Here is a 27,202-nt window from a genome sequence, read left to right on the forward strand (position 1 = left end):
CCCTGACTGTCCCCCCGATGTCCCTGTGTCACACACAGTGTCCCCAATGTCCCCAGGGGGTCCCCTGGTGTCCCCTGACTGTCCCCTGACTGTCCCCAATGTCCCCAGGGGGTCTCCTGACTGTCCCTTGACTGTCCCCTGCCTGTGGCCAATGTCCCCCCATGTCCCCAGGGGGTCCCCTGACCGTCACCAATGTCTCCTGACTGTCCCCTGTTTGTCCCCTGCCTGTCCCCCTGTGTCAAGCACGGTGTCCCCAATGTCCCCAGGCTGTCCCCTGCCTGTCCCCTCCATGTTCCCTGCCTGTCCCCCCGTGTCACACACGGTGTCCCCTGCCTGTCCCCAATGTCCCCAATGTCCCCAGGGGGTCCCCTGACCGTCACCGATGCCAACCTGGTTCTGGGCCGGCTGCTCCCGGATTTCTTCCCGCGGATTTTCGGGCCGGGCGAGGACGAGCCGCTGTGCCGGGGCGCGGCCGAGGGGGCGTTCCGGGCGCTGGCCGCCACCATCGGGGACAGCGGGGACGGCCCCGGGGAGCCGCCCTCGGTGGAGGAGGTGGCCCTGGGCTTCATCCGCGTGGCCAACGAGGCCATGTGCCGGCCCATCCGCGCGCTGACGCAGGTGGGTGCGGCGGCACGGGGTCACCTGGGGCACCTGGGGGTCACCTGGGGGTCACCTGTGTCACCTGAGTGTCATCTGAGTGTCACCTGGGTCGTCTGTGTCACCTGAGTGTCATCTGACTGTCACGTGGGTCACCTGGGGGTCACCGGGGTCACCTGTGTCATCTGTGTCACCTGAGTGTCATCTGAGTGTCATCTGAGTGTCACCTGGGTCACCTGTGTCACCTGAGTGTCATCCAAGTGTTACCTGTCTGTCATCTGGGTCACCTGGGGGTCACCTGTCTGTCACCTGAGTGTCACCTGAGTGTCACCTGTGTCACACCTGTGTGTCACCTGTGTCACCTGGGTGTTACCTGTGTCACCTGAGTGTCATCTGAGTGTCACCTGGCTCACCTGGGGGTCACCTGGGTCATCTGTGTCACCTGGGGGTCATCTGGGGGTCACCTGGGGGTCACCTGGGTCACCTGGGGGTCACCTGAGTGTCACGAGTGCCACCTGGGTGTCATCTGTCACCTGTGTCACCTGGGTGTCACCTGGGTGTCACCTGTGTCACCTGAGTGTCACGTGTGTCACCTGAGTGTCATCTGAGTGTCACCTGGCTCACCTAGGGGTCACCTGGGTCACCTGGGGGTCACCTGAGTGTCACGAGTGTCACCTGGGTGTCATCTGTCACCTGTGTCATCTGGGTGTCACCTGTGTCACCTGGGTGTCACCTGGGTGTCACCTGTGTCAGCTGTGTCACGTGTGTCACCTGGGTGTCACCTGGGTGTCACGTGTGTCACACCTGTGTGTCACCTTAATTACCTGTGTCATCTGTGTCACCTGAGTGTCCCCTGATGTCCTTGTCCCTGCTGTCCCTGTCCCTGCTGTCCCTGTCCCTGCTGTCCCTGTCCCTGTCCCTGTCCCTGCTGTCCCTGTCCCTGTCCCTGTCCCTCATGTCCCTGTCCCTGTCCCGTCCCAGGCTCGGGGTCACGACGCCGCCCGGCACATCCTGGCGAGTTTCGGCGGTGCCGGCGGCCAACACGCGTGTGCCATCGCCCGGGCACTGGGCATGCGGCGGGTCGTGATTCACAAGTGGGTCTGGGGTCACTGGGGGTCACTCGGAGGTCACTGGGATCAATGGGGGTCACTGAGGGTCACTGGGGTCACTGGGGGTCACTGGGGGTCACTGGGGGGTCACTGGGGTCACTGGGGGAGTCACTGGGGTCACTGGGGTCACTGGGGGTCACTGGGGTCACTGGGGGGTCACTGGGGGGTCACTGGGGGTCACTGGGGTCACTGGGGGAGTCACTGGGGTCACTGGGGGGTCATTGGGGTCACTGGGGGTCACTGGGGGTTTGGGTGGGTTTGGGGGTCACTGGGGGTCCCTGGGGGGTCCCTGGGAGTGTTGGTGGCTCTGGCACACGCTGGGTGTCCCCAGGGGGGTGACAGGGATGTCCTGAGGGTGTCCTCGGCTGTCCCCTGATGTCCCCTCACTGTCCCCTCTATGTCCTATCGTGTCCCCTCACTGTCCCTGTCCCCATTGTCCCCAGGCACAGCGGTTTGCTGTCTGCGCTCGGGCTGGCGCTGCCCCCTCACTGTCCCCAATGTCCCCAGTGTCCCCAGTGTCCCCTCACTGTCCCCTGTCCCCAGTGTCCCCTCACTGTCCCCAGTGTCCCCAGTGTCCCCAGTGTCCCCTCACTGTCCCCACTGTCCCCAGGCACAGCGGTTTGCTGTCCGCGCTGGGTCTCGCTCTGGCCGATGTCGTGCACGAGGAGCAGGAGCCGTGCGCGCTCCCGTACGAACCCGCCGCGTTCCCGCAGCTGCAGCGGCGCCTGCGCGAGCTCGAGCGGCGCTGCCGGGACGCGCTGCGGGAGCAGGGCTTCGGCGAGTGCGTGCGAAACGGCCGCGACAGCCGCGATAGCCGCGATAGCCGCGATAGGAGAGATAGGAGAGATAGCGGCGATAGGAGAGATAGGAGCGATAGCCGCGATAACCGCGAGAGGGGCGATATGAGAGATAGCGGCGATAGGAGAGATAAGAGCGATAGCCGCGATTGAGGCGATAATCGCGATAATCGCGATATGGGCGATAGGAGAGATAGGGCGATAGGAGAGATAGCGGCGATAGGGGCGATAGCCGCGATAATCGCGATAGGGGTGATAGGAGAGATAGCCCCGATAGGAGAGATAGCAGCGATAGTCGCCATGGCTGCGATAGCCGCGAGAGGGGCGATAGGGGCGATAGGAGAGATAGGAGAGATAGTCGCGATGGCCGCGATAATCGCGAGAGGGGCGATAGGAGAGATAGCAGCGATAGGAGAGATAGGAGCGATAGTCGCCATGGCTGCGATAGCCGCGAGAGGGGCGATAGGGGCGATAGGAGAGATAGGAGAGATAGGAGAGATAGGAGAGATAGTCGCGATGGCCGCGATAGCCGCGATAATCGCGAGAGGGGCGATAGCCGCGATAGGAGAGATAGGGGCGATAGGATAGTAGCGATGGCCGCGATAGCCTCGATAGGGGCGATAATCGCGAGAGGGGCGATAGCAGCGATAGGAGAGATAGCAGTGATAGCAGAGATAGGATAGTCGTGATAGCCGCGAGAGGGGCGATAGGAGAGATAGCAGCGATAGCCGCGAGAGGGGCGATAATCGCGATAGGGGCGATAGCAGCGATAGGGGCGATAGGAGAGATAGCAGTGATAGTAACGGTAGCGGCGATAGGGGCGATAGTTGTGATAGGGGCGATAGCAGCGATAGTCGCGATAGCAGCGATAGTCGCGGGGGAGGGGCAGGAGGGAGAGCGGGGCGGGATGGGGACAAGGGACAGAGGGATTGGGACAGGGGACAGTGGGGGATGGGGACACGGGGACAGGGTGACACGGGGGACAGGGTGACACGGGGGACAGGGTGACACAGCGACGTGGTGACAGTGACTCTGAAGACAGGGTGACACAGTGACACAGTGACAGTGACACGATGATGTGGTGGCAGGATGATGCAGTGATAGTGACACCGGGGACAGGGTGACACAGTGACAGTGACACAGTGACACAGTGACAGTGACAGTGACACAGCGACAATGACAGTGACAGGATAACAGGTGACATAGTGGCAGTGACACAGTGACACAGTGATACAGTGACAGGATAACAGGTGACACAGTGACAGTCAGTGACAATGACAGTGACAGGTGACACAGTGACAGTGGCAGTGACAGTGACAGTGACAGTGACAGTGACAGTGACACAGTGACAGTGACAGGTGACACGGTGACAATGACAGTGACAGGATAACAGGTGATACAGTGGCAGTGACACAGCAACAGTGACACAGTGACAGTAAAACAGTGACAGTGACACAGTGACACAGTGATATAGTGGCAGTGACAGTGACAGTGACAGGATAGCAGGTGACACAGTGACAGTGACACAATGACAGTGATACAGTGACATAGTGGCAGTGACACAGTGACAGTGACAGTGACACAGTGACAGTGACACAATGACAGTGATACAGTGACATAGTGGCAGTGACACAGTGACACAGTGACACAGTGACAGTGACAGCGCCACCGGTGTCCCCAGCGAGCAGATTGTCACCGAGCCGTTCCTGCACCTGCGCTACGACGGCACCGACGGGGCCCTGATGGTGTCACCGCGGGGCCACCCCCCGCACGCCGGGTCCTGCGCGGCCGGGGACTTCCTGGCGGCCTTCACCGAGCGGTGAGTGACACCGGGGGGACACCGGGGGGACAGCGGGGGGACAGCGGGGGGACAGCAGCCTGGCATGGTGACACACCCTGTCCCAGAGCCACCAGTGCCATCCCAGTGCCACCAGTCCTGTCCCAGCACCCCGATCCCGGTCCCCTCCCGTGGGTCCCTGTCCCTCCCAGGATTTGGGGTTCACCCCCCCTGACCGCCCCCACATTTTGGGGTCCCCCATCCCCAGGTACCACCAGGAGTTCAGGTTCACCCCCCATGACACCCCCATAATTTCGGGGTTCCCCCAGGTACCGGCAGTTCGGGTTCACCCCATAATTCGGGGTTCACCCCCATGACACCCCCTTATATTCGGGGTCCCCCCCATAATTCGGGGTTCACCCCAGGTACCGGCACGAGTTCGGGTTCACCCCATATTTTGAGGTTCACCCCCCATAATTTCGGGGTCCCGCTGTCCCCAGGTACCAGCACGAGTTCGGGTTCACCCCATGACCCCCCATAATCTTGGGGTCCCCCCTGTATTTCGGGGTCCCCCCGTTCCCCCCAGGTACCAGCATGAGTTCGGGTTCACCCCATATTTTGGGGTTCACCCCCCATATTTCGGGGTTCCCCAGGTACCAGCACGAGTTCGGGTTCACCCCCATGACCCCCCATTGATTTGGGGTCCCCCCCATATTTCGGGGTTCCCCAGGTACCCTCAGGAGTTCGGGTTCACCCCATGACCCCCCATTGATTTGGGGTCCCCCCCATATTTCGGGGTTCCCCAGGTACCAGCAGGAGTTCGGGTTCACGCTGCCGGGCCGGGCCGTGCTCGTGGACGATCTGCGGGTTCGGGGCCGCGGCAGAACCGAGAGCGGGGCGGAGCCACGGCTGGGGGAGAGGGGCGGGAAACCCAGAGTGGAGAGGGTGAGACTGGGGGGACTGGGGATACTGGGGGTACTGGGAGAGACTGGGGGATTGGGGGACTGGGAGAGACTGGGAGAGAGGGGCGGGAAACCGAGAGTGGAGAGGGTGAGAAACTGGGGGGACTGGGGATACTGGGAGAGACTGGGGATACTGGGGGAGAGGGGCGGGAAACCCAGAGTGGAGAGGGTGAGACTGGGGGGACTGGGGATACTGGGGGAGACTGGGAGAGACTGGGAGAGACTGGGAGAGACTGGGAGAGAGGGGCGGGAAACCGAGAGTGGAGAGGGTGAGAAACTGGGGGGACTGGGGATACTGGGAGAGACTGGGGATACTGGGGGAGAGGGGCGGGAAACCCAGAGTGGAGAGGGTGAGAAACTGGGGGGACTGGGGATACTGGGAGAGACTGGGGATACTGGGGGAGAGGGGCGGGAAACCCAGAGTGGAGAGGGTGAGACTGGGGGGACTGGGGATACTGGGAGAGACTGGGGGGACTGGGGATACTGGGGATACTGGGGGAGAGGGGCGGGACCCCGAGAGTGGAGAGGGTGAGACTGGGGGGACTGGGAGAGACTGGGGGAGAGGGGCGGGAAACCCAGAGTGGAGAGGGTGAGATACTGGGGGGACTGGAATGGACTGGGAGAGACTGGGGATACTGGGGGAGAGGGGCGGGAAACCGAGAGTGGAGAGGGTGCGAAACTGGGGGGACTGGGAGAGACTGGGGGGACTGGGGATACTGGGATGGGAGACTGGGGGGACTGGGAGAGGTCACTGGGGATACTGGGAGGGGATACTGGGGATACTGGGATGGGATACTGGGGATACTGGGAGCGGTCACTGGGGATACTGGGGATACTGGGATGGGATACTGGGGATACTGGGGGGACTGGGAGAGACTGGGGATACTGGGGGAGAGGGGCGGGACACCTCGGGTGGAGAGGGTGAGATACCGGGGATACTGGGAGAGACTGGGATGGACTGGGATGGGATACTGGGGATACTGGGGGAGAGGGGCGGGAAACCGAGAGTGGAGAGGGTGAGAAACTGGGGGGACTGGGGATACTGGGATGGGTACTGGGGATACTGGGAGAGACTGGGAATACTGGGGGAGAGGGGCGGGAAACCCCGGGTGGAGAGGGTGAGGTACTGGGGATACTGGGAGAGACTGGGGATACTGGGGATACTGGGGATACTGGGAGGGGTCACTGGGGATACTGGGGGGGGTCACTGGGGATACTGGGATGGGATACTGGGGGGACTGGGGATACTGGGAGAGACTGGGGGAGAGGGGCAGGAAACCGAGAGTGGAGAGGGTGAGACTGGGGGAACTGAGAGGGACTGGGAGTGACCCAAGAGTGACCCGAGGTGACTGGAATGACCTGAGAGTGACCCCAGAGTGACCCTGGGATGATCTAAAAATGACCGGAAGTGACCCTGGGATGACCCGGAAATGACCGGAAGTGACTGGACATGACCCGAGGGTGACCCGGAAGTGACTCTGGGATAACCTGGAAGTGACAAGAACTGACCCAGGGTCACCCGGAAGTTACCCGGAATTGACCTCGGGAGTGCCTAAAATGACCGGAAGTGACATGACATGACCTGTAATGACCCGGAAGTGACTCTGGGATAACCTGGAAGTGACCGGAAGTGACAGGAAGTGACTAAGTTACCCGGAAGTAACTGGAAATGTCCCTGGGGTGACCCTAAAATGTCTGGAAGTGACCCAGGATGACCCCAGAGTGACCCGGAAGTGAATGAGGGTCATTTGAAAGTGACCAGATATGACAGGATATGACCCGGAAGTGACAAAAAAATGACCGGAAATGATAAAAAGTGACGGGAAATGACCCTGGGTGACCTGAGAGTGACCTGGAAGCGACAGGAAGTGACTCTGGGATGACCGGAAGTGACCGGAAATGACCCAATGGTGACCCGGAAGTGACTGGAAGTGACAGTAGGGTGATCTGGAAGTAACCGGAATTTACAAAGAAATGACCGGAAATGACCAAAAAGTGATGAAGGGGTGACCCGGAAGTGACTGGATATGACCGGTAATTACCCGGATATGACCGGATATGTTTGGAAATAACCCGAAAGTGACAGGAAGTGACCAAGGGATGAACCGGAAGTGACCAAGAAATGACCGGAAATGACCCGGAAGTGACCGGAAGTGCCCCCCGCAGGTGACCCGCGTGTATTTCGAGGGCGGGTACCAGGACACGCCCGTGTTCCTGCTGGGGGAGCTGGGCAGCGGCCACACCCTGCCCGGGCCGGCCCTGATCATCGACACCAACAGGTGGGGGAGGGGAGGGGGGAGGGGGGACCCCAAAAATCCCCTGAAGAGCCCCTGGGACCCCCCAGGCTGTGCTGGGAGGAGTTTGGGGGGACCCCTGGGAGATTTTTAGGTACCCCAATATTTTGGGGACCCCAGGGAGGTTTTTAGAGACCCCGGTGAGATTTTTAGGGATCCCAATTAGATTTTTTTGGGACGCCCAATGACACTTTTTGGGGTTCCCTGTGATATTTTGGGGAGCTCAGTGAGATTTTGGGGTCCCCAGCGATAATTTTGGGGTCCCCACTGACACTTTTGGGGACCCCAGTGATATTTTGGGGATCCCAGGGATATTTTTGGGGACCTCACTGACACTTTTGAGGACCCCAGTGATATTTTTGGGACTCTCAATGTGATTTTTAGGGATCTCAGTGACAATTTTAGGGACCCCAGTGAGATTTTGGGGACACTCTTGAGGACCCCAGGGATATTTTTGGAGACCCTAATATGACTTTTAGGGATCACAGTGGCATTTTTTGGGACCCCAGTGAGATTTTTAGAGACCCCAGTGAGATTTTTGGGGACCCCAATGAGATTTTTAGGGATCACAGTGACATTTTTGGAGTTCCCAGTGACATTTGGGGTACCCCAGTGATAATTTTTGGGATCCCAGTGATATTTTTGGGTACCCCAATGCCATTTTTGGGGTCCCTAATTCCATTTCTGGGGTCCCCAATGATATTTTGGGGTCCCTTAGTGACATTTTGGGGTCCCCCCCGTGTCCCCAGCACCGTCCTGGTGGAGCTGGGCTGCGTGGCCTTGGTGACCCCAATGAGATATAAAGTACCCTGGTGACATTTTGGGGTCCCCAATGACATTTTTGGGGTCCCCAATGCCATTTTCGGGGTCCCCAATTCCGTTTTTGGGGTCCCCAATGATATTTTGGGGTCCCTTAGTGATATTTTGGGGTCCCCCCCGTGTCCCCAGCACCATCCTGGTGGAGCCGGGCTGCGTGGCCTTGGTGACCCCAATGAGATATAAAGTACCCTGGTGACATTTTGGGGTCCCCAATGACATTTTGGTGTCCCCAATGCCATTTTTGGGGTCACCGATGCCATTTTCGGGGTCCCCAATTCCGTTTTTGGGGTCCCCAATGCCATTTTTGGGTCCCCAGCACCGTCCTGGTGGAGCCGGGCTGCGTGGCCTCGGTGACCCCAGTGAGATCTTTGGGGTCCCCAGTTCCATTTCTGGGGTTCCCGATTCCGTTTTTGGGGTCCCCAATGCCATTTTGGGGTCCCTCAGTGACATTTTTGGGTCCCCAGCACCGTACTGGTGGAGCCGGACTTTGTGGCTTTGGTGACCCCAGTGAGATTTAGGGTACCCTGGTGACATTTTGGGGTCCCTAATGACATTTTGGTGTCCCCAGTGCCATTTTCGGGGTCCCCAACTCCATTTTTGGGGTCCCCAATGATATTTCGGGGTCCCTCAGTGACATTTTTGGGTCCCCAGCACCGTCCTGGTGGAGCCGGACTTTGTGGCTTTGGTGACCCCAATGAGATATAAAGTACCCTGGTGACATTTTGGGGTCCCCAATGACATTTTGGTGTCCCCAATGCCATTTTTGGGGTCACCGATGCCATTTTCGGGGTCCCCAATTCCGTTTTTGGGGTCCCCAATGCCATTTTTGGATCCCCAGCACCGTCCTGGTGGAGCCGGGCTGCGTGGCCTCGGTGACGCCGCTGGGGGACCTGAGCATCGCGGTGGGGGAGGGGCCGCGGCGGGAGCTGGGCACGGAGCTGGACCCGGTGCAGCTCTCCATCTTCTCCCACCGCTTCATGAGCATCGCAGGTGGGGGCTGGGGGCGCTGGGGGGGGGGGCTGGGAGGGTCCTGGGGGTCTGGGGGTGGGGCCTGGGAGGGCTTAGGAGGGGATCCTGGGGTAGTCTGGGGGGGGATTGGGGGGGATTCTGGGGATTCCTGGAGGGGTTTGGGAAGGTCCTGGGGGGGTTGAGGGGATCCTGCGGGGTCCTGGGGGGCCCTGGGAGGGTTTCGGGGGGTTCTACTGGGGTCCTGGGGGGGGTTTGGGGAGTCTGGAGGGTCCTGGGGGGTCCTGGTGGGGTTTGGGGGTTTTGGGAGGGTCCTGGGGAGGTTTAAAGGGATCCTGGGGGGTCCTGGGGGGATCTGGGGGGATCCTGGGGGAGTTTGGGGGGGCTGAAGGGTCCTGGGGGGTCCTGGAGTGGTTTGAGGGGGGGGGTTGGGGGGATCTCGGGAGGGTTTGGGGCATTTGGGAGGTCCGGGGGGTCCCATAGGTGGGCTCGGGGATCCTGGGGGGGTTCTGAGGGGTCCCATGGGCTCTCCTGGGGGGTTCTCGACGGTTCTGAGATTCCCGGGGGTCTCCTGGTGGGGGAGATTGTGGGTGGTCCTGGGAAGTTTCTGGGGGGCTCTGGGGGGATTGTGGGGGCCCTGGGGTGGTCCCGGGGGGGTCTTTTAGGGGGTTCCTGGGGATCCCCCCGACCCTCCCCGATTTCGAGGTTCCCCCACCGTTTTTGGGCCCCCCCCAAGCGAGGGCGCCCCCCGCAGAGCAGATGGGGCGGTCCCGGGGGTCTCTGGTTGATCCCGGTGGTCTCTGGGAGCTTCCCGGGGGTTCCCCATTTTCCGGGGTGCCCCGCGCGGTTTTTGGGGTGCCCCGCCCGATTTTTGGGGTCCCCCCGAGCTTTCCGCTCTCCCCTCAGAGCAGATGGGGTCTTTGGTTGATCCCGGTGGTCTCTGGGGAGGTTCCCGGGATCCCCCCGGTTTTTGGGGTGCCCTGCCCGGATTTGGGGGTCCCCCTGAGGCTACCGTGCCCCTGCAGAGCAGATGGGGTCTCTGGGGTCTTTGGTTGATCCCGGGGGTCTCTGGGTGGTCCCGGGGGTCTCAGGGCGGTCCTGGGGGTCTCTGGGTGGTCCCGGGGGTCTCAGGAGTGGTTCCCGGGATCCCCCATTTTCCGGGATGCCCCGCCCGTTGTTCGGGGTTCCCCGCCTGGTTTTTGGGGTATCCCCCCTAATTTTTGGGGTGCCCCTGAGGCTGCCGTGCCCTCGCAGAGCAGATGGGGGATCCCGCGGTTCCCGGGGGTCTCTGGTTGATCCCGGTGGTCTCAGGGGTGGTTCCCGGGATCCCCCATTTTCCGGGGTTCCCCGCCCTGTTTTTGGGGTATCCCCCCGGATTTTGGGGTCCCCCCCGAGCGCTCGGCTCCCCCCGCAGAGCAGATGGGGCGCACGCTGCAGCGCACCGCCATCTCCACCAACATCAAGGAGCGCCTCGACTTCTCCTGCGCCCTGTTCGGGCCGGGGGGGGGGCTGGTGTCCAACGCCCCCCACATCCCCGTGCACCTGGGCGCCATGCAGGAGGCCGTGCAGTTCCAGGTGGGGGATTTGGGGGGTCCTGGGGGGTCCTGGGGGGTCCTGAGGGGGTTTGGGGGGTCTGGAGGGGTTTGGGTGGGGTCCTGGGGGTGCTCCAGGGGGAGTTTGGGGGCTCCTGGCGGGTATTTAGAGGGGTTTGGGGAGGTTTGGGGGGTCCTAGGGGGGTTTGGGGGTCCCTGGGGGATCTCAGGGGGGTCTCAGGGACATTTGAGGGGTCTCAGGGGGGTTTTGGGGGGTCCCAGGGCCGACCAGGAGCGCTGCAGTTCCAGGTGAGGGGATTTGGGGGTCCCGGAGTGACTTTGGGATCTTGTGGGAATTTGGGGATTTTGGGGTTATTTTGGAGGTTCCTGGGGTGATTTTGGGGGTATTTTCGGGTTTTTTGGGTATTCTGAGAGTATTCTGGGGGGTTCCTGGGATATTTTGGGGGTTTTTTGGGTGATTTTGGGATATATGGGATGATTTTTGGGGTTCCTGCTGTGATTTTGGGATATTTTGGGATATGTTGGGATATTTGGGATATTTTGGGCCCCTGCTGTGATTTTGGGGGGCTCTGACCCCGCCCCCTCTGCCCCCCCAGATCCGTAACCTGGGCCCGGAGCTGCGCGAGGGTGACGTCATCCTGAGCAACCACCCGCGGGCGGGGGGCAGCCACCTGCCCGACCTGACCGTCATCACACCTGTGAGTGCACCTGGGGTACACCTGGGGGCACCTGGGGGCACCTGGGATATACCTGTGATACACCTGGGGGCAGCCACCTGCCCGACCTGACTGTGATCACACCTGTGAGCACCTGGGGTACACCTGGGGGTACCTGTGATACACCTGGGGTACACCTGGGGGCACCTGGGGGTACCTGGGATACACCTGGGGGTACCTGGGGGTACCTGGGATACACCTGGGGGTACCTGGGATATACCTGTGATACACCTGGGGGCACCTGGGGGCACCTGGGATATACCTGTGATACACCTGGGGGCAGCCACCTGCCCGACCTGACTGTGATCACACCTGTGAGTGCACCTGGGGCACCTGGGATACACCTGGGGGTACCTGGGGGTACCTGGGATATACCTGGGCACACCTGGGGGTACCTGGGATACATCTGGGGGTAGCTGGGGATACCTGTGATACACCTGGAGGCAGCCACCTGCCCGACCTGACCGTCATCACACCTGTGAGCACCTGGGGCACCTGGGGACACACCTGGGGACAGCTGGGGGCACCTGTGATACACCTGGGGGCACCTGGGATATACCTGGGGGTACCTGGGGGTACCTGTGATACACCTGGGGGCACCTGGGGGCAGCTGGGATATACCTGGGGACACCTGGGATACACCTGAGATACACCTAGGATACACCTGGGGGCAGCTGGGGACACCTGGGATATACCTGGGGGCACCTGGGGACACCTGGGCACAGCTGGGCAGACTCGGAACACCTCTGTCCCCCCAAACGCTTCTGTCCCCATTCTCACCTGTTCCCCCAGGTGTTCTGTCCTTCCCCCAGGTGACCCCTCACCTGTCCCCAGGTGTTCTCTCCCCCCATTCTCATCTGAGAGGTGACTCTCACCTGTCCCCAGGTGTTCTGATCCCTCACCTGTTCCCAGGTGTTCTGTCCCTGACTCTCACCCATCCCCAGGTGTTCTCTCCCCCCATTCTCACCTGTCCCCAGGTGTTCTGACCCCATACCTGTCCCCAGGTGTTCTGACCCTAGCCGTTCTGACCCTCACCTGTGCAGGTGTTCTGTCCCTGACTCTCACCTGTCCCCAGGTGACCCTCACCTGTCCAGATGTTCTGTCCCCCCCAGGTGTTTCTCACCTGTCCCCCACCTGTGCAGGTGTTCTGTCCCCCCCGAGGTGACCCTCACCTGTCCCCAGGTGTTCTGTCCCCCAGGTGTGTCTCACCTGTCCCCCACCTGTGCAGGTGTTCTGGCCGGGCCAGCCCCGCCCCGTGTTCTTCGTGGCCAGCAGGGGGCACCACGCGGACGTGGGGGGCAGCACCCCCGGCTCGATGCCCCCCCACTCGCAGAGCCTGAGCCAGGAGGGGGCGGCGTTCGTGTCCTTCAAACTGGTGACAGGGGGACAGTTCCAGGAGCAGGGTGAGCCACAGGGGGGGACAGGGGACACTGGGGACACTGGGGGGATTGGGGGCACTGGGGACACTGGGGGGGATTGGGGGGATTGGGGGCACTGGGGACACTGGGGACATTGGGGACATTGGGGACACTGGGGACATTGGGGACATTGGGGACACTGGGGACACTGGGGACATTGGGGACATTGGGGACATTGGGGACATTGGGGACACTGGGGACAATGGGGACACTGGGGACATTGGGCGGCGTTCGTGTCCTTCAAACTGGTGACAGGGGGACAATTCCAGGAGCAGGGTGAGCCACAGGGGGGGACAGGGGACACTGGGGACACTGGGGACATTGGGGGGATCGGGGACATTGGGGACATTGGGGACATTGGGGACACTGGGGACAATGGGGACACTGGGGACATTGGGCGGCGTTCGTGTCCTTCAAACTGGTGACAGGGGGACAGTTCCAGGAGCAGGGTGAGCGACAGGGACATTGGGGGGGACAGGGGACACTGGGGACACTGGGGACATTGGGGACATTGGGGGCACTGGGGGGATTTGGGACACTGGGGACATGTGGGGGATTGGGGACATTGGGGACACTGGGGAGGATTGGGGACATTGGGACACTGGGGACATTGAGGGGATTGGGGACATTGGGGACACTGGGGACACTGGGGGGATTGGGGACATTGAGGGGATTTGGGACATTGGGGACACTGGGGACACTGGGGACATTGGGCGGCGTTCGTGTCCTTCAAACTGGTGACAGGGGGACAGTTCCAGCAGCAGGGTGAGCGACAGGGACATTGGGGACATTGGGGACACTGGGGGGGATTGGGGACAGGGAGGACATTGGGGACGCTGGGGACAATGGGGGGATTGGGGACAATGGGGACATTGGGGGACATTGGGGACAGCTGAGATGTGGCATGTGTGCCTGTCCCTGCTCTGTCCCCTCGCTGTCCCCTCCACCTCCCTGTCCCTGTCCTTGTCACTGTCCTTGTCACTGTCCCCTCCTGTCCCCAGCGGTGACCGAGGCTCTGCTCGCCCGGGGGCTGTGTCACTGTCACTGTCACTGTCCCTGTCACTGTCACTGTCACTGTCACTGTCACTGTTTGTCCCCAGCGGTGACCGAGGCCCTGCTCGCCAGGGGGGCGGTGCCATTGTCACTCACTGTCCCTGTCCCTGTCCCTGTCCCTGTCCCTGTCCCTGTCCCCTCCTGTCCCCAGCTGTTACCGAGGCCCTGCTCGCCCGGGGGGCAATGTCCCTGTCACTGTCACTGTCACTGTCACTGTCCCCTCCTGTCCCCAGCGGTGACCGAGGCTCTGCTTGCCCGGGGGGCGGTGTCACTGTCACTCACTGTCACTGTCACTGTCCTGTCCTGTCCCCAGCGGTGACCGAGGCCCTGCTCGCCCGGGGGGCGGTGTCACTGTCACTGTCACTGTCACTGTCACTGTCACTGTCACTGTCACTGTCACTGTCACTCACTGTCCCTGTCCCTGTCCCCTCCTGTCCCCAGCGGTGACCGAGGCTCTGCTCGCCCGGGGGCACTGTCACTGTCACTGTCACTGTCCCTGTCACTGTCCCCTCCTGTCCCCAGCGGTGACCGAGGCCCTGCTCGCCCCCGCCTCCGTCCCCGGCTGCTCGGGCACGCGCAACCTGCGCGACAACCTGGCGGACCTGCGCGCGCAGGTGGCGGCGAACCGGAAAGGGATCGGGCTGGTGCGGGAGCTGATCGGGCAGCACGGGCTGGCGGCCGTGCAGGCCTACATGGGATACGTGCAGGTGGGACCCCAAAAACATCCTAAAGTGTCCAAAAATATACTAAAATATAAAAAAAAAATCCAAAAATATCCAAAAAACTGACCCCAAAACAGCCCAAAACCCCCTGAGCCCCCCAGAGACCCCCAGGGCTGATCGGGCAGCACGGGCTGGCGGCCGTGCAGGCCTACATGGGATACGTGCAGGTGGGACCCCAAAAACGGCCCCAAAATATCCTAAAATATACAAAAATGTAAAAAAAAAAAAATCCAAAAATATCGAAAAAACTGACCCAAAAACAGCCCAAAACCCCCTGAGCCCCCCAAACCCCCAGGGCTGATCGGGCAGCACGGGCTGGAAGCTGTGCAGGCCTACATGGGATACGTGCAGGTGGGACCCCAAAAACGGCCCCAAAATATACAAAAATATCCAAAAAATACCCCCAGAAACAGCCCTAAAATATCCTCAGAAACGGCCCAAAAATACCCCTAAAATAGCCCCCAAAACAACCCAAAAATACCCTAAAACCAGCCCGAAAACATCTCCAAAAGCAGCCCAAAATCATTCCCAAAAATACTCCAAAAATAACCCAAAACATCCCAAAAGCAGCCCAAAATCTGCCCTAAAACCACCCCATTAATACCCCCAAAATAGACCAAAAACCAGCCCCAAATATCCCAAAAATAGCCCCAAAAATGCCCAAAAGCAGCCCAAAAACAACCCAAAAAACCACCTGAAAACCACCCCAAAACAGCCCCAAAATACCCCAAAAATATCTCAAAAATGCCCCAAAATCCCCTGAGCCCCCAAAACACCCCGAGCTGATCGGGCAGCACGGGCTGGGGGCCGTGCAGGGGTACATGGGATACGTGCAGGTGGGACCCCAAAAACACCCCAAAATATCCCAAAATATACAAAAAACTGACCCCAAAACCAGCCCAAAGCCACCCCTAAAACAGCTGAAAATTACCCCAAAAATCAGCCCCAAAAACAACCAAAAATCCCAAAACCAGCCCAAAACCGTCTCAAAGATACCCCCAAAACCAACCAAAAAACAGCCCCAAAAATCACCCCAAAAATACCCCAAAACTACCCCAAAACACCCCAAAAATACCCCAAAAATACCCCAAAACACCCCAAAAATACCCCAAAACACCTCCAAAACCAGCCCAAACCACCCCAAAACTCGAAAACATCCCCAAAAATACCCCCCAAAAACCCCAAAACCCCCCAAAACAGCCCCGAAAACTTCCCAAATCCCCCCGGCCAACGCCGTGATTTTGGGCTTTGGGTTTTGGGGTCACTCTGTAATTTTGGGGTCCCCAGGCCAACGCCGAGGTGACAGTGCAGAACACGCTGTGATTTTGGGGTACACTGTAATTTTTGGGGTACTGTAGATTTTTGGGGTCCCCAGGCCAACGCCGAGGTGGCCGTCCGGGACACGCTGTGATTTTGGGGTACACTGTACATTTTTTGGGGTACACTGTTTTTGGGGAGTCCCCAGGCCAACGCTGAGGTGGCAGTCAGGGACACGCTGTGGTTTTGGGGTTCACTGTAAGTTTTGGGGTACACTCTGTGATTTTGGGGTTCGCTGAACATTTTTTGGGGTTCCCTGTACATTTTTGGGGTGTCCCTGTCCCCAGGCCAATGCCGAGGTGGCCGTCCGGGACACGCTGTGATTTTGGATTTTGGGGTTCACTCTGTGATTTTGGGGTCCCCAGGCCAATGCAGAGGTGGCCATGCGGGACACGCTGTGATTTTGGGGTACTCTAGATTTTTGGGGTCCCCAGGCCAACGCCGAGGTGGCCGTCCAGGACACGCTGTGATTTTGGGGTACACTGTACATTTTTTGGGGTACACTGTTTTTGGGGTGTCCCCAGGCCAATGCTGAGGTGGCAGTCAGGGACACATTGTGGTTTTGGGGTTCACTGTAAGTTTTGGGGTACACTCTGTGATTTTGGGGTTCACTGTACATTTTTTGGGGTTCACTCTGTGATTTTGGGGTCCCCAGGCCAACGCCGAGGTGGCCGTCCGGGACACGCTGTGATTTTGGGGTTCACGCTGTGATTTTGGGTTTTGGGGTTCACTCTGTGATTTTGGGGTCCCCAGGCCAATGCCGAGGTGGCCGTCCGGGACACGCTCCGCGCCGTGGCCGCGCGCTTCGGGACGTCGCTGGCGGCCGAGGACTCGATGGACGACGGGACCCCGATCCGGCTGCGGGTGCAGCTGGACCCCGAGGAGGTGGGGACACCCCAAAACCGGGGGGGGACCCCAAAACTGGGGGGGACCCCAAAACCGGGAGGGGGACCCCAAAACCGGGGGGGGACCCCAAAACCGGGAGGGGGACCCCAAAACCGGGGGGGACCCCAAAATCGGGGGAGGGACACACAAAATGTGGGTGGGGGACCCGAAAACGGGGGGGAGGATCCTCAAAATCGAGGGGGGACCCCGAAATGTGGGTGGGGGACCCCCAAAACTGGGGGACACCCCAAAACAGGGGGGGAACCCCAAATTGTGTGTGTGGGGGACATGGGGACACCCCTGGGGACATCCCTGGGCTCTGGGTGGGTTTTGGAGTCACCCTGGGGTTCTGGCCGGGTTTTAGGGTCACCCCCAGATTTTGGGGTGCAGTGACCCCGTCTGACCCCTCAAGGTCGATTTTGGGGTCACTCCAAGCTCTGGGTGGGCTTTGGGGTCACCTCCGGGTTTTGGGGTCATCCCAAATTCTGGGTGGGTTTTGGGGTCCCTCGGGGTTCTGGGGGTCACCTCCAGGCTTTGGGGCCATCCCCGGGTTTTTGGGGTGCAGTGACCCCCTCTGACCCCTCAAGGTCGATTTTGGGGTCACTCCCAAGCCCTGGGTGGGTTTTGGGGTCACCTCCAGGTTTTTAGGAAGGTTTTGAGGTCACCCCCAGGTTTTTGGGGTGCAATGACCCCCTTTAGCCCCCCCCAGGACAGCCCTGTGTTAGATTTTGGGGTCACTCCAAGTTCTGGGAGGGTTTTGGGATCACCCCCAGGTTTTGGGGTGCAGTGACCCCCTTTAACCCCCCCCAGGGCAGCGCTGTGTTCGATTTTGGGGTGACCCCAAACTCTGGGAGGGTTTTGGGGTCACCCCCGGGTTTTTTAATAAGATTTTGGGGTCACCCTGGGGTTCTGGGAGGGTTTTGGGGTCACCCCCAGGTTTTTGGAGTGCAGTGACCCCCTTTCCCCCCCCAGGGCAGCGCCGTGTTCGATTTTGGGGGGACGGGCCCCGAGGTTTTGGGGAACTGCAACGCGCCGCGAGCGATCACCCTGAGTGCGCTCATCTACTGCCTGCGGTGCCTGGTGGGGCACGACATCCCCCTCAACCAGGTGGGACCCCAAAAACATCCCAAAAAACACCCCAAAACCAACCTGAGCGCCCCAAAACAGCCTGAGCACCCCAAAACACCCCAAACCCCAAATACACCCCAAAACACCCCAAATCCCCAACCCCATCCCTGATCGACTGCCTGCGGTGCCTGGTGGGGCACGACATCCCCCTCAACCAGGTGGGACCCCAAAAACATCCCAAAATATCCCAAAAATACCCCAAAAAACACCCTGGATACCCCAAACCCCAAATACACCCCAAAACACCCCAAACCAACCCCATCCCTGATCGACTGCCTGCGGTGCCTGGTGGGGCACGACATCCTCCTCAACCAGGTGGGACCCCAAAAACATCCCAAAATACACCCCAAAACCAACCTGAGCACCCCAAACCCCAAATACACCCCAAAACATCCCAAAACATCCCAAAATCCACCCCAAACAAACCCCAAATTCCCCTGAACCAGGTGGGACCCCAGAAACGCCCCCAAAAACACCCCAAAAACAGCCTGAGCACCCCAAAACAGCCTGAGCACCCCAAAATACCCCAAACACCCCAAATACACCCCAAATCCCCACCCCCATCCCTGATCGACTGCCTGCGGTGCCTGGTGGGGCACAACATCCCCCTCAACCAGGTGGGACCCCAAAAACACCCCAAAAACAGCCTGAGCGCCCCAAAATACCCCAAACCCCAAATACACCCCCAAAACACCCCAAAATATCCCAAAATCCACCCCAAACAAATCCCAAATTCCCCTCAACCAGGTGAGATCCCAAAAATGCCCCCAAAACTACCCCAAAAACACCCTGGACACCCCAAAACATCCCAAACCCCAAATACACCCCAATACACCCCAAACCCACCCCAAACAAACCCCAAATCAACCTGAACCAGGTGAGACCCTAAAAACATCCCATAGCACCCCAAAAACACCCCAAAAAACACCCCAAATACACCCCGAGCACCCCAAAACATCCTGAACCAGGTGAGACCCCAAAATCCACCCCAAACCCCAAATCACGACCCAAAATACACCCCAAAAACACCCAAAACCCCAAAATACACCCTGAGCTCCCCAAAACACTCTGAGCACCCCAAATACACCCCAAAAACAGCCTGAGCACCCCAAAATACCTCAAATCCCCCTGACATCCCCCTCAACCATTTGAGACCCCAAAAACTTCCCCAAAACATCCCAAAATCCACCCCAAACAAACCCCAAATTCCCCTGAACCTGGTGAGACCCCAAAAACGCCCCCAAAACAGCCTGAGCACCCCAAAATATCCCAAATCCCCACCACATCCCCCTGACATCCCCCTGAACCAGGTGAGACCCCAAAAATGCCCCCAAAACACCCCAAAAACACCCTGGAGACCCCAAAACATCCCAAACCCCAAATACATCCCAAAACACTCTGAGCACCCCAAATACACCTCAAATACACCACAAAATACACCCTGAGCACCCCAAAACAGCCTGACCCAGGTGAGACCCCAAAATCCACCCCAAATCACGACCCAAACACACCCTGAGCACCCCAAATCCTCCCCGAACCAGGTGAGACCCAAAAAAAAATAATCCCAGAAACACCCCAAAACCCCAAATCCTCCTCAACCCCAAAATCCACCCCAAACCCCGAATCATACCCCAAAATACACCCCAAATTCACCCCAAACCCCAAAACCACCCCAAAACCCATCCCAAACAAACCCCAAATGCACCTGAAGCAGGTGAGACCCCGAAAACATCCCAAATGCATCCTGAGCACCCCAAAACTTCCCAAAACACCCTGACCCAGGTGAGACCCCAAAATCCACCCCAAACCCCAAAACCACCCCAAAATCCACCCCAAACCAACCCCAAATCCACCTGAACCAGGTGAGACCCCAAATCCCCCGACATCCCCTCCCTGGGGCCTCAGGTGTGCCCAGGTGTGCCCAGGTGTGCTCAGGTGTGCCCAGGTGTGCCCAGGTGTATCTCAGGTGTATCTCAGGTGTATCTCAGTTGTCTCCAGGTGTATCCCAGGTGTATCCCAGGTGTGCTCAGGTGTATCCCAGGTGTGCTCAGGTGTGTCCCCTCCCCCAGGGCTGCCTGGTCCCTGTGCAGGTGTGCATTCCCCAGGACTCAGGTGTATCTCAGCTGAAGCCAGGGGTACCCAGGTGTATCCCAGGTGTATCCCAGCTGTATCTCAGGTGTATCTCAGGTGTATCTCAGCTGTACCCAGGTGTATCCCAGGTGTGTCCCCCCCCCCAGGGCTGCCTGGCACCTGTCCAGGTGCGCATCCCCAGGGCTCAGGTGTGCTCAGGTGTATCTCAGCAGTTCCCAGGTGTACCCAGGTGTATCCCAGGTGTACTCAGGTGTATCCCAGGTGTACCCAGGTGTATCTCAGCAGTTCCCAGGTGTATCCCAGCTGTTCCCAGGTGTGTCCCCCCCCCCAGGGCTGCCTGGCACCTGTCCAGGTGCGCATCCCCCAGGGCTCAGGTGTATCTCAGCAGTTCCCAGGTGTACCCAGGTGTAGCCCAGGTGTATCCCAGGTGTACCCAGGTGTATCTCAGCAGTTCCCAGGTGTACCCAGGTGTATCCCAGCTGTTCTCAGGTGTATCTCAGGTGTATCTCAGGTGTATCTCAGGTGTGTCCCCCCCCCCAGGGCTGCCTGGCACCTGTGCAGGTGCACATCCCCCGGGGCTCAGGTGTGCTCAGGTGTATCCCAGCTGTTCTCAGGTGTATCCCAGCTGTACTCAGGTGTACCCAGGTGTATCTCAGGTGTGTCCCCCCCCCCCAGGGCTGCCTGGCACCTGTCCAGGTGCGCATCCCGCCCGGCTCCATCCTGGACCCCTCCCCCGAGGCCGCGGTGGTGGGCGGGAACGTGCTGACGTCACAGCGCGTGGTGGACGTGGTGCTGCGCGCCTTCGGGGCCTGCGCCGCCTCCCAGGTGAGCGACAGGTGGGACAGGGGAGGGGACAGGGGAGGGGACAGGTGGGACAGGTGAGGAGGGGGGACAGGTGAGGGACGGGACAGGTGAAGGGGGATGGGAGGGACAGGTGAGGGACGGGACAGGGGAGGGACGGGACAGGTGAGCGACAGGTGGGACAGGTGAGGGGGGACAGGGGAGGGACGGGACAGGTGAGAGGGGACAGGTGAGAGGGGACAGGGGAGGGACGGGACAGGTGAGGGACGGGTGGGACAGGTGAGGGAGGGACAGGTGAGGGGCTGGGACAGGTGAGAATGGGACAGGTGAGAGGGGACAGGGGAGGGACGGGACAGGTGAGAGGGTACAGGGGAGGGACAGGTGAGGGACGGGACAGGTGAGGGGAGGGACAGGTGAGGGATGGGACAGGTGAGAGGGGACAGGGGAGGGACGGGACAGGTGAGAGGGTACAGGGGAGGGACAGGTGAGGGACAGGACAGGGGAGGGACGGGACAGGTGAGGGACGGGTGGGACAGGGGAGGGACGGGACAGGTGAGGGACGGGTGGGACAGGGGAGGGACGGGACAGGTGAGCGACAGGTGGGAGTGAGGGGGGACAGGTGAGGGAGGGACAGGTGAGAGGGGACAGGGGAGGGACGGGTGAGGGGAGGGGAGGGACAAGTGAGAGGGGACAGGTGAGGGGGGACGGGGGGACAGGGGAGGGACGGGACAGGTGAGGGACGGGTGGGACAGGTGAGGGGAGGGGGGGACAGGTGAGGGGGGAGGGGGGCAGGTGAGAGTGGGATGGGGGAGGGGACAGATGGGACAGGTGAGAATGGAACAGGGGAGGGGAGAGGTGGGACAGGTGAGAGGGGACGGGGGGACAGGTGTGAATGGGACAGGGGAGAGGGGACAGGTGAGAGGACAGGTGTGAATAGGACAGGTGAGAGGACAGGTGTGAATAGGACAGGTGAGGGGATGGAGAGCGACAGGTGAGCACAGGCGAGGGGACAGGGACAGGTGAGGGGGTGGCAGAGGGACAGGTACAGCGGACAGGTGAGGGAATTTGGGAGGGGACAGGTACAGGGGAGAGGGGACAGGTGAGGGATGGGTCCCAGGTTCTGGGTTCAGGTGTGAGGACAGGTGGGGGGACAGAGACAGGTGAGGGGAGAAGGGGACAGGTGAGCACAGGTGGGGGTAGGAGGGGAGGGGACAAGAGACAGGTGAGGGGATGGGGGAGGGGATAGGTGTGAGCACAGGGACAGGTGAGTGACAGGTGAGGGGACAGGTGTGAAGGGCACAGATCTGAATAGAACAGGTGAGAGGACAGGTGAGGACAGGTGAGGGAGGTGTGAGGGGTCCCAGGTTTGGGGACAGGTGAGGGGGGGACAGGTGAGGGGACAGGTGTGACCTCACCTGTGCAGGTGTGACCTCACCTGTTCCCCCAGGTGTGACCTCACCTGTTCCCCCAGGTGTGACCTCACCTGTGCAGGTGTGACCTCACCTGTCCCCCAGGTGTGACCTCACCTGTGTAGGTGTGACCTCACCTGTCCCATAGGTGTGACCTCACCTGTGCAGGTGTGACCTCACCTGTGCCCAGGGCTGCACCAACACCTGGGTTTGGGGATTCTGGGGGAATTTGGGGTCAGTTCTGGGAATTTGGGGTCATTTTTGGGGCCCCAGGTGTAATTTTGGGGTCCCAGGTGTATTTTTGGGGTGTTTTTGGGATATTTTGGGGTGGTTTTGGGCGTAGGGCTGCATGAACGACGGGTCTGTTTTGGGGTCAGTTTTGGGGTCCGAGGTGTATTTTGGGATATTTTGGGGTCCGAGGTGTATTTTGGGATATTTTTGGGATCCCAGATGTATTTTTGGGATATTTTGGGGTGCAGGGCTGCAGGAACAATGGGGTCACTTTTGGGGTGTTTTTGGGGTATTTTTGTGGTCCCAGGTGTATTTTTGGGATATTTTGGGGTCTTTTTGGGTTGCTATTTGGGGTGTTTTGGGGGCGCAGGGCTGCATGAACAATGGGGTCAGTTTTGGGGACTTTTTAGGGTATTTTTGGGATATTTTTGGTTCCCAGGTGTATTTTTGGCATATTTTGGGATATTTTGGGGTGCAACTCTGCATGAACAATGGGGTCAGTTTTGGGGTCAGTTTTGGGGTCCCAGGTGCATTTTTGGAATATTTTGGAGTGTTTTTGAGGTGCAGGGCTGCATGAACAACGGGGTCAATTTTAGGGTCAGTTTTGGGGTCCCAGGTGCATTTTCAGGATATTTTGGGGTGCTTTTGGGTTTAGGGCTGCATGAACAACAGGGTCAGTTTTGGGGTCAGTTTTGGGGTCAGTTTTGGGGTCCCAGCTGTATTTTGGGATGTTTTGGGGTGTTTTTGGGGCATTTTTGGGATATTTTGGGATATTTTGGGGTGTTTGTGGGGCACAGGGCTGCATGGAGAACGGGGTCAGTTTTGGGGTGTTTTTGGGTATTTTTGGGATACTTTGTGATATTTTGGGGTGTTTTTGGGGTGCAGCTCTGCATCAACAACAGGGTCAGTTCTGGGGTCAGTTTTGGGGTGTTTTTGGGGTGACATTTGGTGTATTTTGGATGTTTTTGGGGTGTTTCTGGGCACAGGGCTGCATGAACAACGGGGTCAGTTTTGGGGTGTTTTTAGGGTATTTTTGGGATATTTTTGGGGTCCCAGATGTATTTTTGGGATATTTTGGGATATTTTGGGGCACAGGGCTGCATGAACAACGGGGTCAGTTTTGGGGTCAGTTTTGGGGTGTTTTTGGGATATTTTGGGATATTTTTGGGATGTTTTGGGGTGCAGCTCTGCATGAACAATGGGCTCAGTTCTGGGGTCAGTCTTGGGGTCAGTTTTGGGGTTTTTTTGGGGTATTTTTGGTATATTTTGGATGTTTTGGGTGTTTCTGGGCGCAGGGCTGCATGAACAACGGGGTCAGTTTTGGGGTGTTTTTAGGGTATTTTTGGGATATTTTTGGGGTCCCAGCTGTATTTTGGGATATTTTGGGGTGTTTTTGGATTTAGGGCTGCATGAACAACGGGGTCGGTTTTGGGGTCAGTTTTGGGGTATTTTTAGGGTGTTTTTGGGAGTATTTTGGGGTGTTTTTGGGGTATTTTTGGGATATTTTGTGATGTTTTTGGGTGTTTTTTGGCGCAGGGCTGCATGAACAACGGGGTCAGTTTTGGGGTCAGTTTTGGGGTGTTTTTGGGGTATTTTGTGATGTTTTTGGGTGTTTCTGGGCGCAGGGCTGTATGAACAAAGGGGTCAGTTTTGGGGTCAGTTTTGGGGTGTTTTTTGGGGTGTTTTGTGATGTTTTTGGGTGTTTTTTGGCACAGGGCTGCATGAACAACGTGACGTTCGGCTCTGCCCGCGGGGGTTACTACGAGACGGTGGCGGGGGGCGCCGGGGCCGGGCCCGGCTGGGGGGGGCGCAGCGGGGTGCACACGCACATGACCAACACGAGGATTACTGACCCCGAGATCCTCGAGCTGCGGTGGGTCTGGGGGTCCCCTCGAGATTCTGGGGGGTCCTGGGGGATTTGGGGGGTCCTGAGGGGGTTTGGGGTTCAGGGTTTTGGGGTTTTTGGGGTCCCACACGCACATGACCAACACCCGGATCACCGACCCCGAGATCCTGGAGCTGCGGTGGGTCTGGGGGTCCTGGGGGGGATTTTGGGGTTCAGGGGGTCTGGGAGTGTCTGGGGGGTTTTGGGGTTTGGGGGGTTTGGGGTTTTTGGGGTGTACACGCACATGACCAACACCCGGATCACCGACCCCGAGATCCTGGAGCTGCGGTGGGTCTGGGGGTCCTGGGGGGATTTTGGGAGCTTTTGGGGTGTCCCGGGGGTCCCGCACCCACGTGACCAACACCCGAATCATTGACCCCAAAATCTTGGAGCTCCGGTGAGACTGGGAGAGGGGGTGGGGTGGATTTTTTGGGGTCTTGAAGGGATTTGGGGGGGGTCCTGGGGGGATTTTGGGTTCCCAGGGATATTTTGGGGGTTTATGTGATTTTGGGATATTTTGGGGTCTCTCTGTGATTTTTGGGGTGCTCAAACCCCCCAAATTTCCCCTCCCCCAGGTACCCGGTGCTGCTCTGGGGGGTTGGGATCTCAGGGATATTTTAGGATATTTTGGGATATTTCTGGGGATATTTTGGGGTGCTCTAACCCCAGATTTCCCCTCCCCCAGGTACCCGGTGCTGCTGCGGGGGGGGTTGGGATCTCAGGGATATTTTAGGATATTTTGGGGATATTTTGGGATATTTTGGGGTGCTCTAACCCCCAAATTTCCCCTCCCCCAGGTACCCGGTGCTGCTGCGCCGCTTCGAGCTGCGGGCGGGCTCGGGGGGGGCGGGGCGGTTCCGGGGGGGGGAGGGGGTGATTCGGGAGCTGCAGTTCCGGAGAGCGACCGAGCTGTCGGTGCTGAGCGAGCGCCGCGCCACGCGGCCCTACGGGATGGCCGGTGAGAGCCCAAAAACTGCCGAAATATCCCCAAAAATATCCCAAAATTATAAAAAAAAATATCCCCAAAATCCGCTAAAAAATCCCCTAAAAATCCCCCAAAAACCCCCATAAACCCATCAGCCACGCGGCCCTACGGGATGGCCGGTGAGAGCCAAAAATACCCCAAAAACAGCCCAAAATATCCCAAAAAATATCCCCAAGACTATAAAAAAAATATCCCCAAAATCCGCTAAAAAATCCCCTAAAAATCCCCCAAAATCCCCCATAAACCCATCAGCCACGCGGTCCTACGGGATGGCCGGTGAGAGCCCAGAAACAGCCCAAAAAACAGCCAAAAATATCCCAAAAATATCCCAAAAATTATCCAAAAAATATTCCGGAAATCCGCTAAAAAATCCCGTAAAAATGCCCTAAAAATGCCCCAAAAATCCACTAAAAATCCCCCATAAACCCATCAGCAACGCGGCCCTACGGGACAGCTGGTGAGAGCCAAAAACAGCCCAAAAAACAGCCAAAAAATATCCCAAAATATCCCGGAAATCCGCTTAAAATCCCTTTAAAATCCCTTTTAAAATGCCCTAAAAATCGCCCAAAAATCCACTAAAAATCCCCCATAAACCCATCGGCCACCAGGCCCTACTGGATGGTTGATGAGAGCCCAAAACAGCCAAAAACTACCCCAAAAACACCCCAAAAAATATCCCGAAAATTCGCTTAAAAATCGCCTAAAAATCCCCTAATAATCCCCTAAAAATCCCCAAAAAAATCGCTTAAAAATGCCCTAAAAATCCCCCATAAACCCATCAGCCACCCGGCCCTGTGGGATGGCTGGGGAGAGCCAAAAAAATCCCAAAATTATCCCAAAAATATCCCCAAAAATACCCAAAAAATATAGCGAAAATTTGCTAAAAAAATCCCTTACAAACACCCTAAAAAATCCCCCCAAAATCGCCATAAAAATACTCTAAAAATCCCCTAAAAAATCCCTTCAGGATGACTAGTGAGAGCCAAAAAAATCCCCAAAATATCCCAAAAATATCCCCAAAATTCCCCCAAAATTGTCCCCAAAATCATCCTGAAAATCCCCCAAAATCCCCCCCCAAAATCCCCCCAAATCATCCTTAAATCTCCCTCAAATTCCCCCAAAATTCCCCCAAAACATCCTCAAAATCCCCCCAAATGCTCCCCCCGGATCCCCCCCAAAATCCCCCCAAAATGGTCCCCAAAATACCCCAAAATCCCCCAAATATCCCTAAATCCCACCAAAATTCCCCTAAAATCCCCCAAAGATCCCCCCAAATCCCCCCAAATTCCCCCCAAATTCCCCACAATAATCCCCAAAATCCCCCCAAAATCCCCCCAAATCCCCAATTTTCCCTGTTCCCAGGGGGGCTCCCGGGGGCTCCGGGGCTGAATTTGCTGCTGCGCCGCGACGGGAGAATCGTCAACCTGGGGGGCAAGAGCCAGGTGTCGGTGGAGCCGGGGGTGAGCCCAAACACACCCCAAAAACACCCCAAAAATACCCCAAAAATACCCCCAAAACAGCCCAAAAACACCCAAAACCTCCCAAAAAATACCCAAAAAATACCCCAAAAACAGCCCAAAAATACCAAAAATATACCCCAAAAACCACTCTGGATCCTCAACCTGGGGGGCAAGAGTCAGGTGTTGGTGGAGCCGGGGGTGAGCCCAAACACCCCAAAAATACCCCA

At 58.5% G+C, this 27,202-nt stretch overlaps 1 protein-coding gene and 1 long non-coding RNA gene across 2 annotated transcripts in view; one reads left to right on the plus strand and one right to left on the minus strand.

The window, feature by feature from the left end:
- Positions 1-27,202, plus strand: part of OPLAH (5-oxoprolinase, ATP-hydrolysing) — a 41,877-nt gene that overhangs the window by 13,114 nt on the left and 1,561 nt on the right. The window contains exons 9-25 of the mRNA XM_056485852.1: positions 362-618; positions 1,579-1,691; positions 2,317-2,487; positions 4,185-4,322; positions 5,087-5,225; positions 7,409-7,521; positions 9,194-9,345; positions 10,736-10,896; positions 11,471-11,572; positions 12,819-12,993; positions 14,584-14,768; positions 16,854-16,985; positions 17,958-18,092; positions 20,880-21,029; positions 24,361-24,518; positions 25,328-25,488; positions 26,878-26,975. Coding sequence (XP_056341827.1) covers positions 362-618; positions 1,579-1,691; positions 2,317-2,487; positions 4,185-4,322; positions 5,087-5,225; positions 7,409-7,521; positions 9,194-9,345; positions 10,736-10,896; positions 11,471-11,572; positions 12,819-12,993; positions 14,584-14,768; positions 16,854-16,985; positions 17,958-18,092; positions 20,880-21,029; positions 24,361-24,518; positions 25,328-25,488; positions 26,878-26,975 — 2,540 coding nt within the window. The remainder of the gene's footprint in view (positions 1-361; positions 619-1,578; positions 1,692-2,316; positions 2,488-4,184; positions 4,323-5,086; positions 5,226-7,408; positions 7,522-9,193; positions 9,346-10,735; positions 10,897-11,470; positions 11,573-12,818; positions 12,994-14,583; positions 14,769-16,853; positions 16,986-17,957; positions 18,093-20,879; positions 21,030-24,360; positions 24,519-25,327; positions 25,489-26,877; positions 26,976-27,202) is intronic.
- On the minus strand, positions 637-1,158 carry LOC130250312 (uncharacterized). Its single transcript, XR_008839965.1, has 3 exons — positions 1,040-1,158; positions 825-884; positions 637-693 (listed from the first exon to the last, which is right to left on the minus strand). It is a non-coding gene; the product is annotated as an uncharacterized LOC130250312 (long non-coding RNA).

This window comes from Oenanthe melanoleuca, chromosome 2 (assembly GCF_029582105.1).
Source record: "Oenanthe melanoleuca isolate GR-GAL-2019-014 chromosome 2, OMel1.0, whole genome shotgun sequence".
Classification (NCBI taxonomy): domain Eukaryota; kingdom Metazoa; phylum Chordata; class Aves; order Passeriformes; family Muscicapidae; genus Oenanthe; species Oenanthe melanoleuca.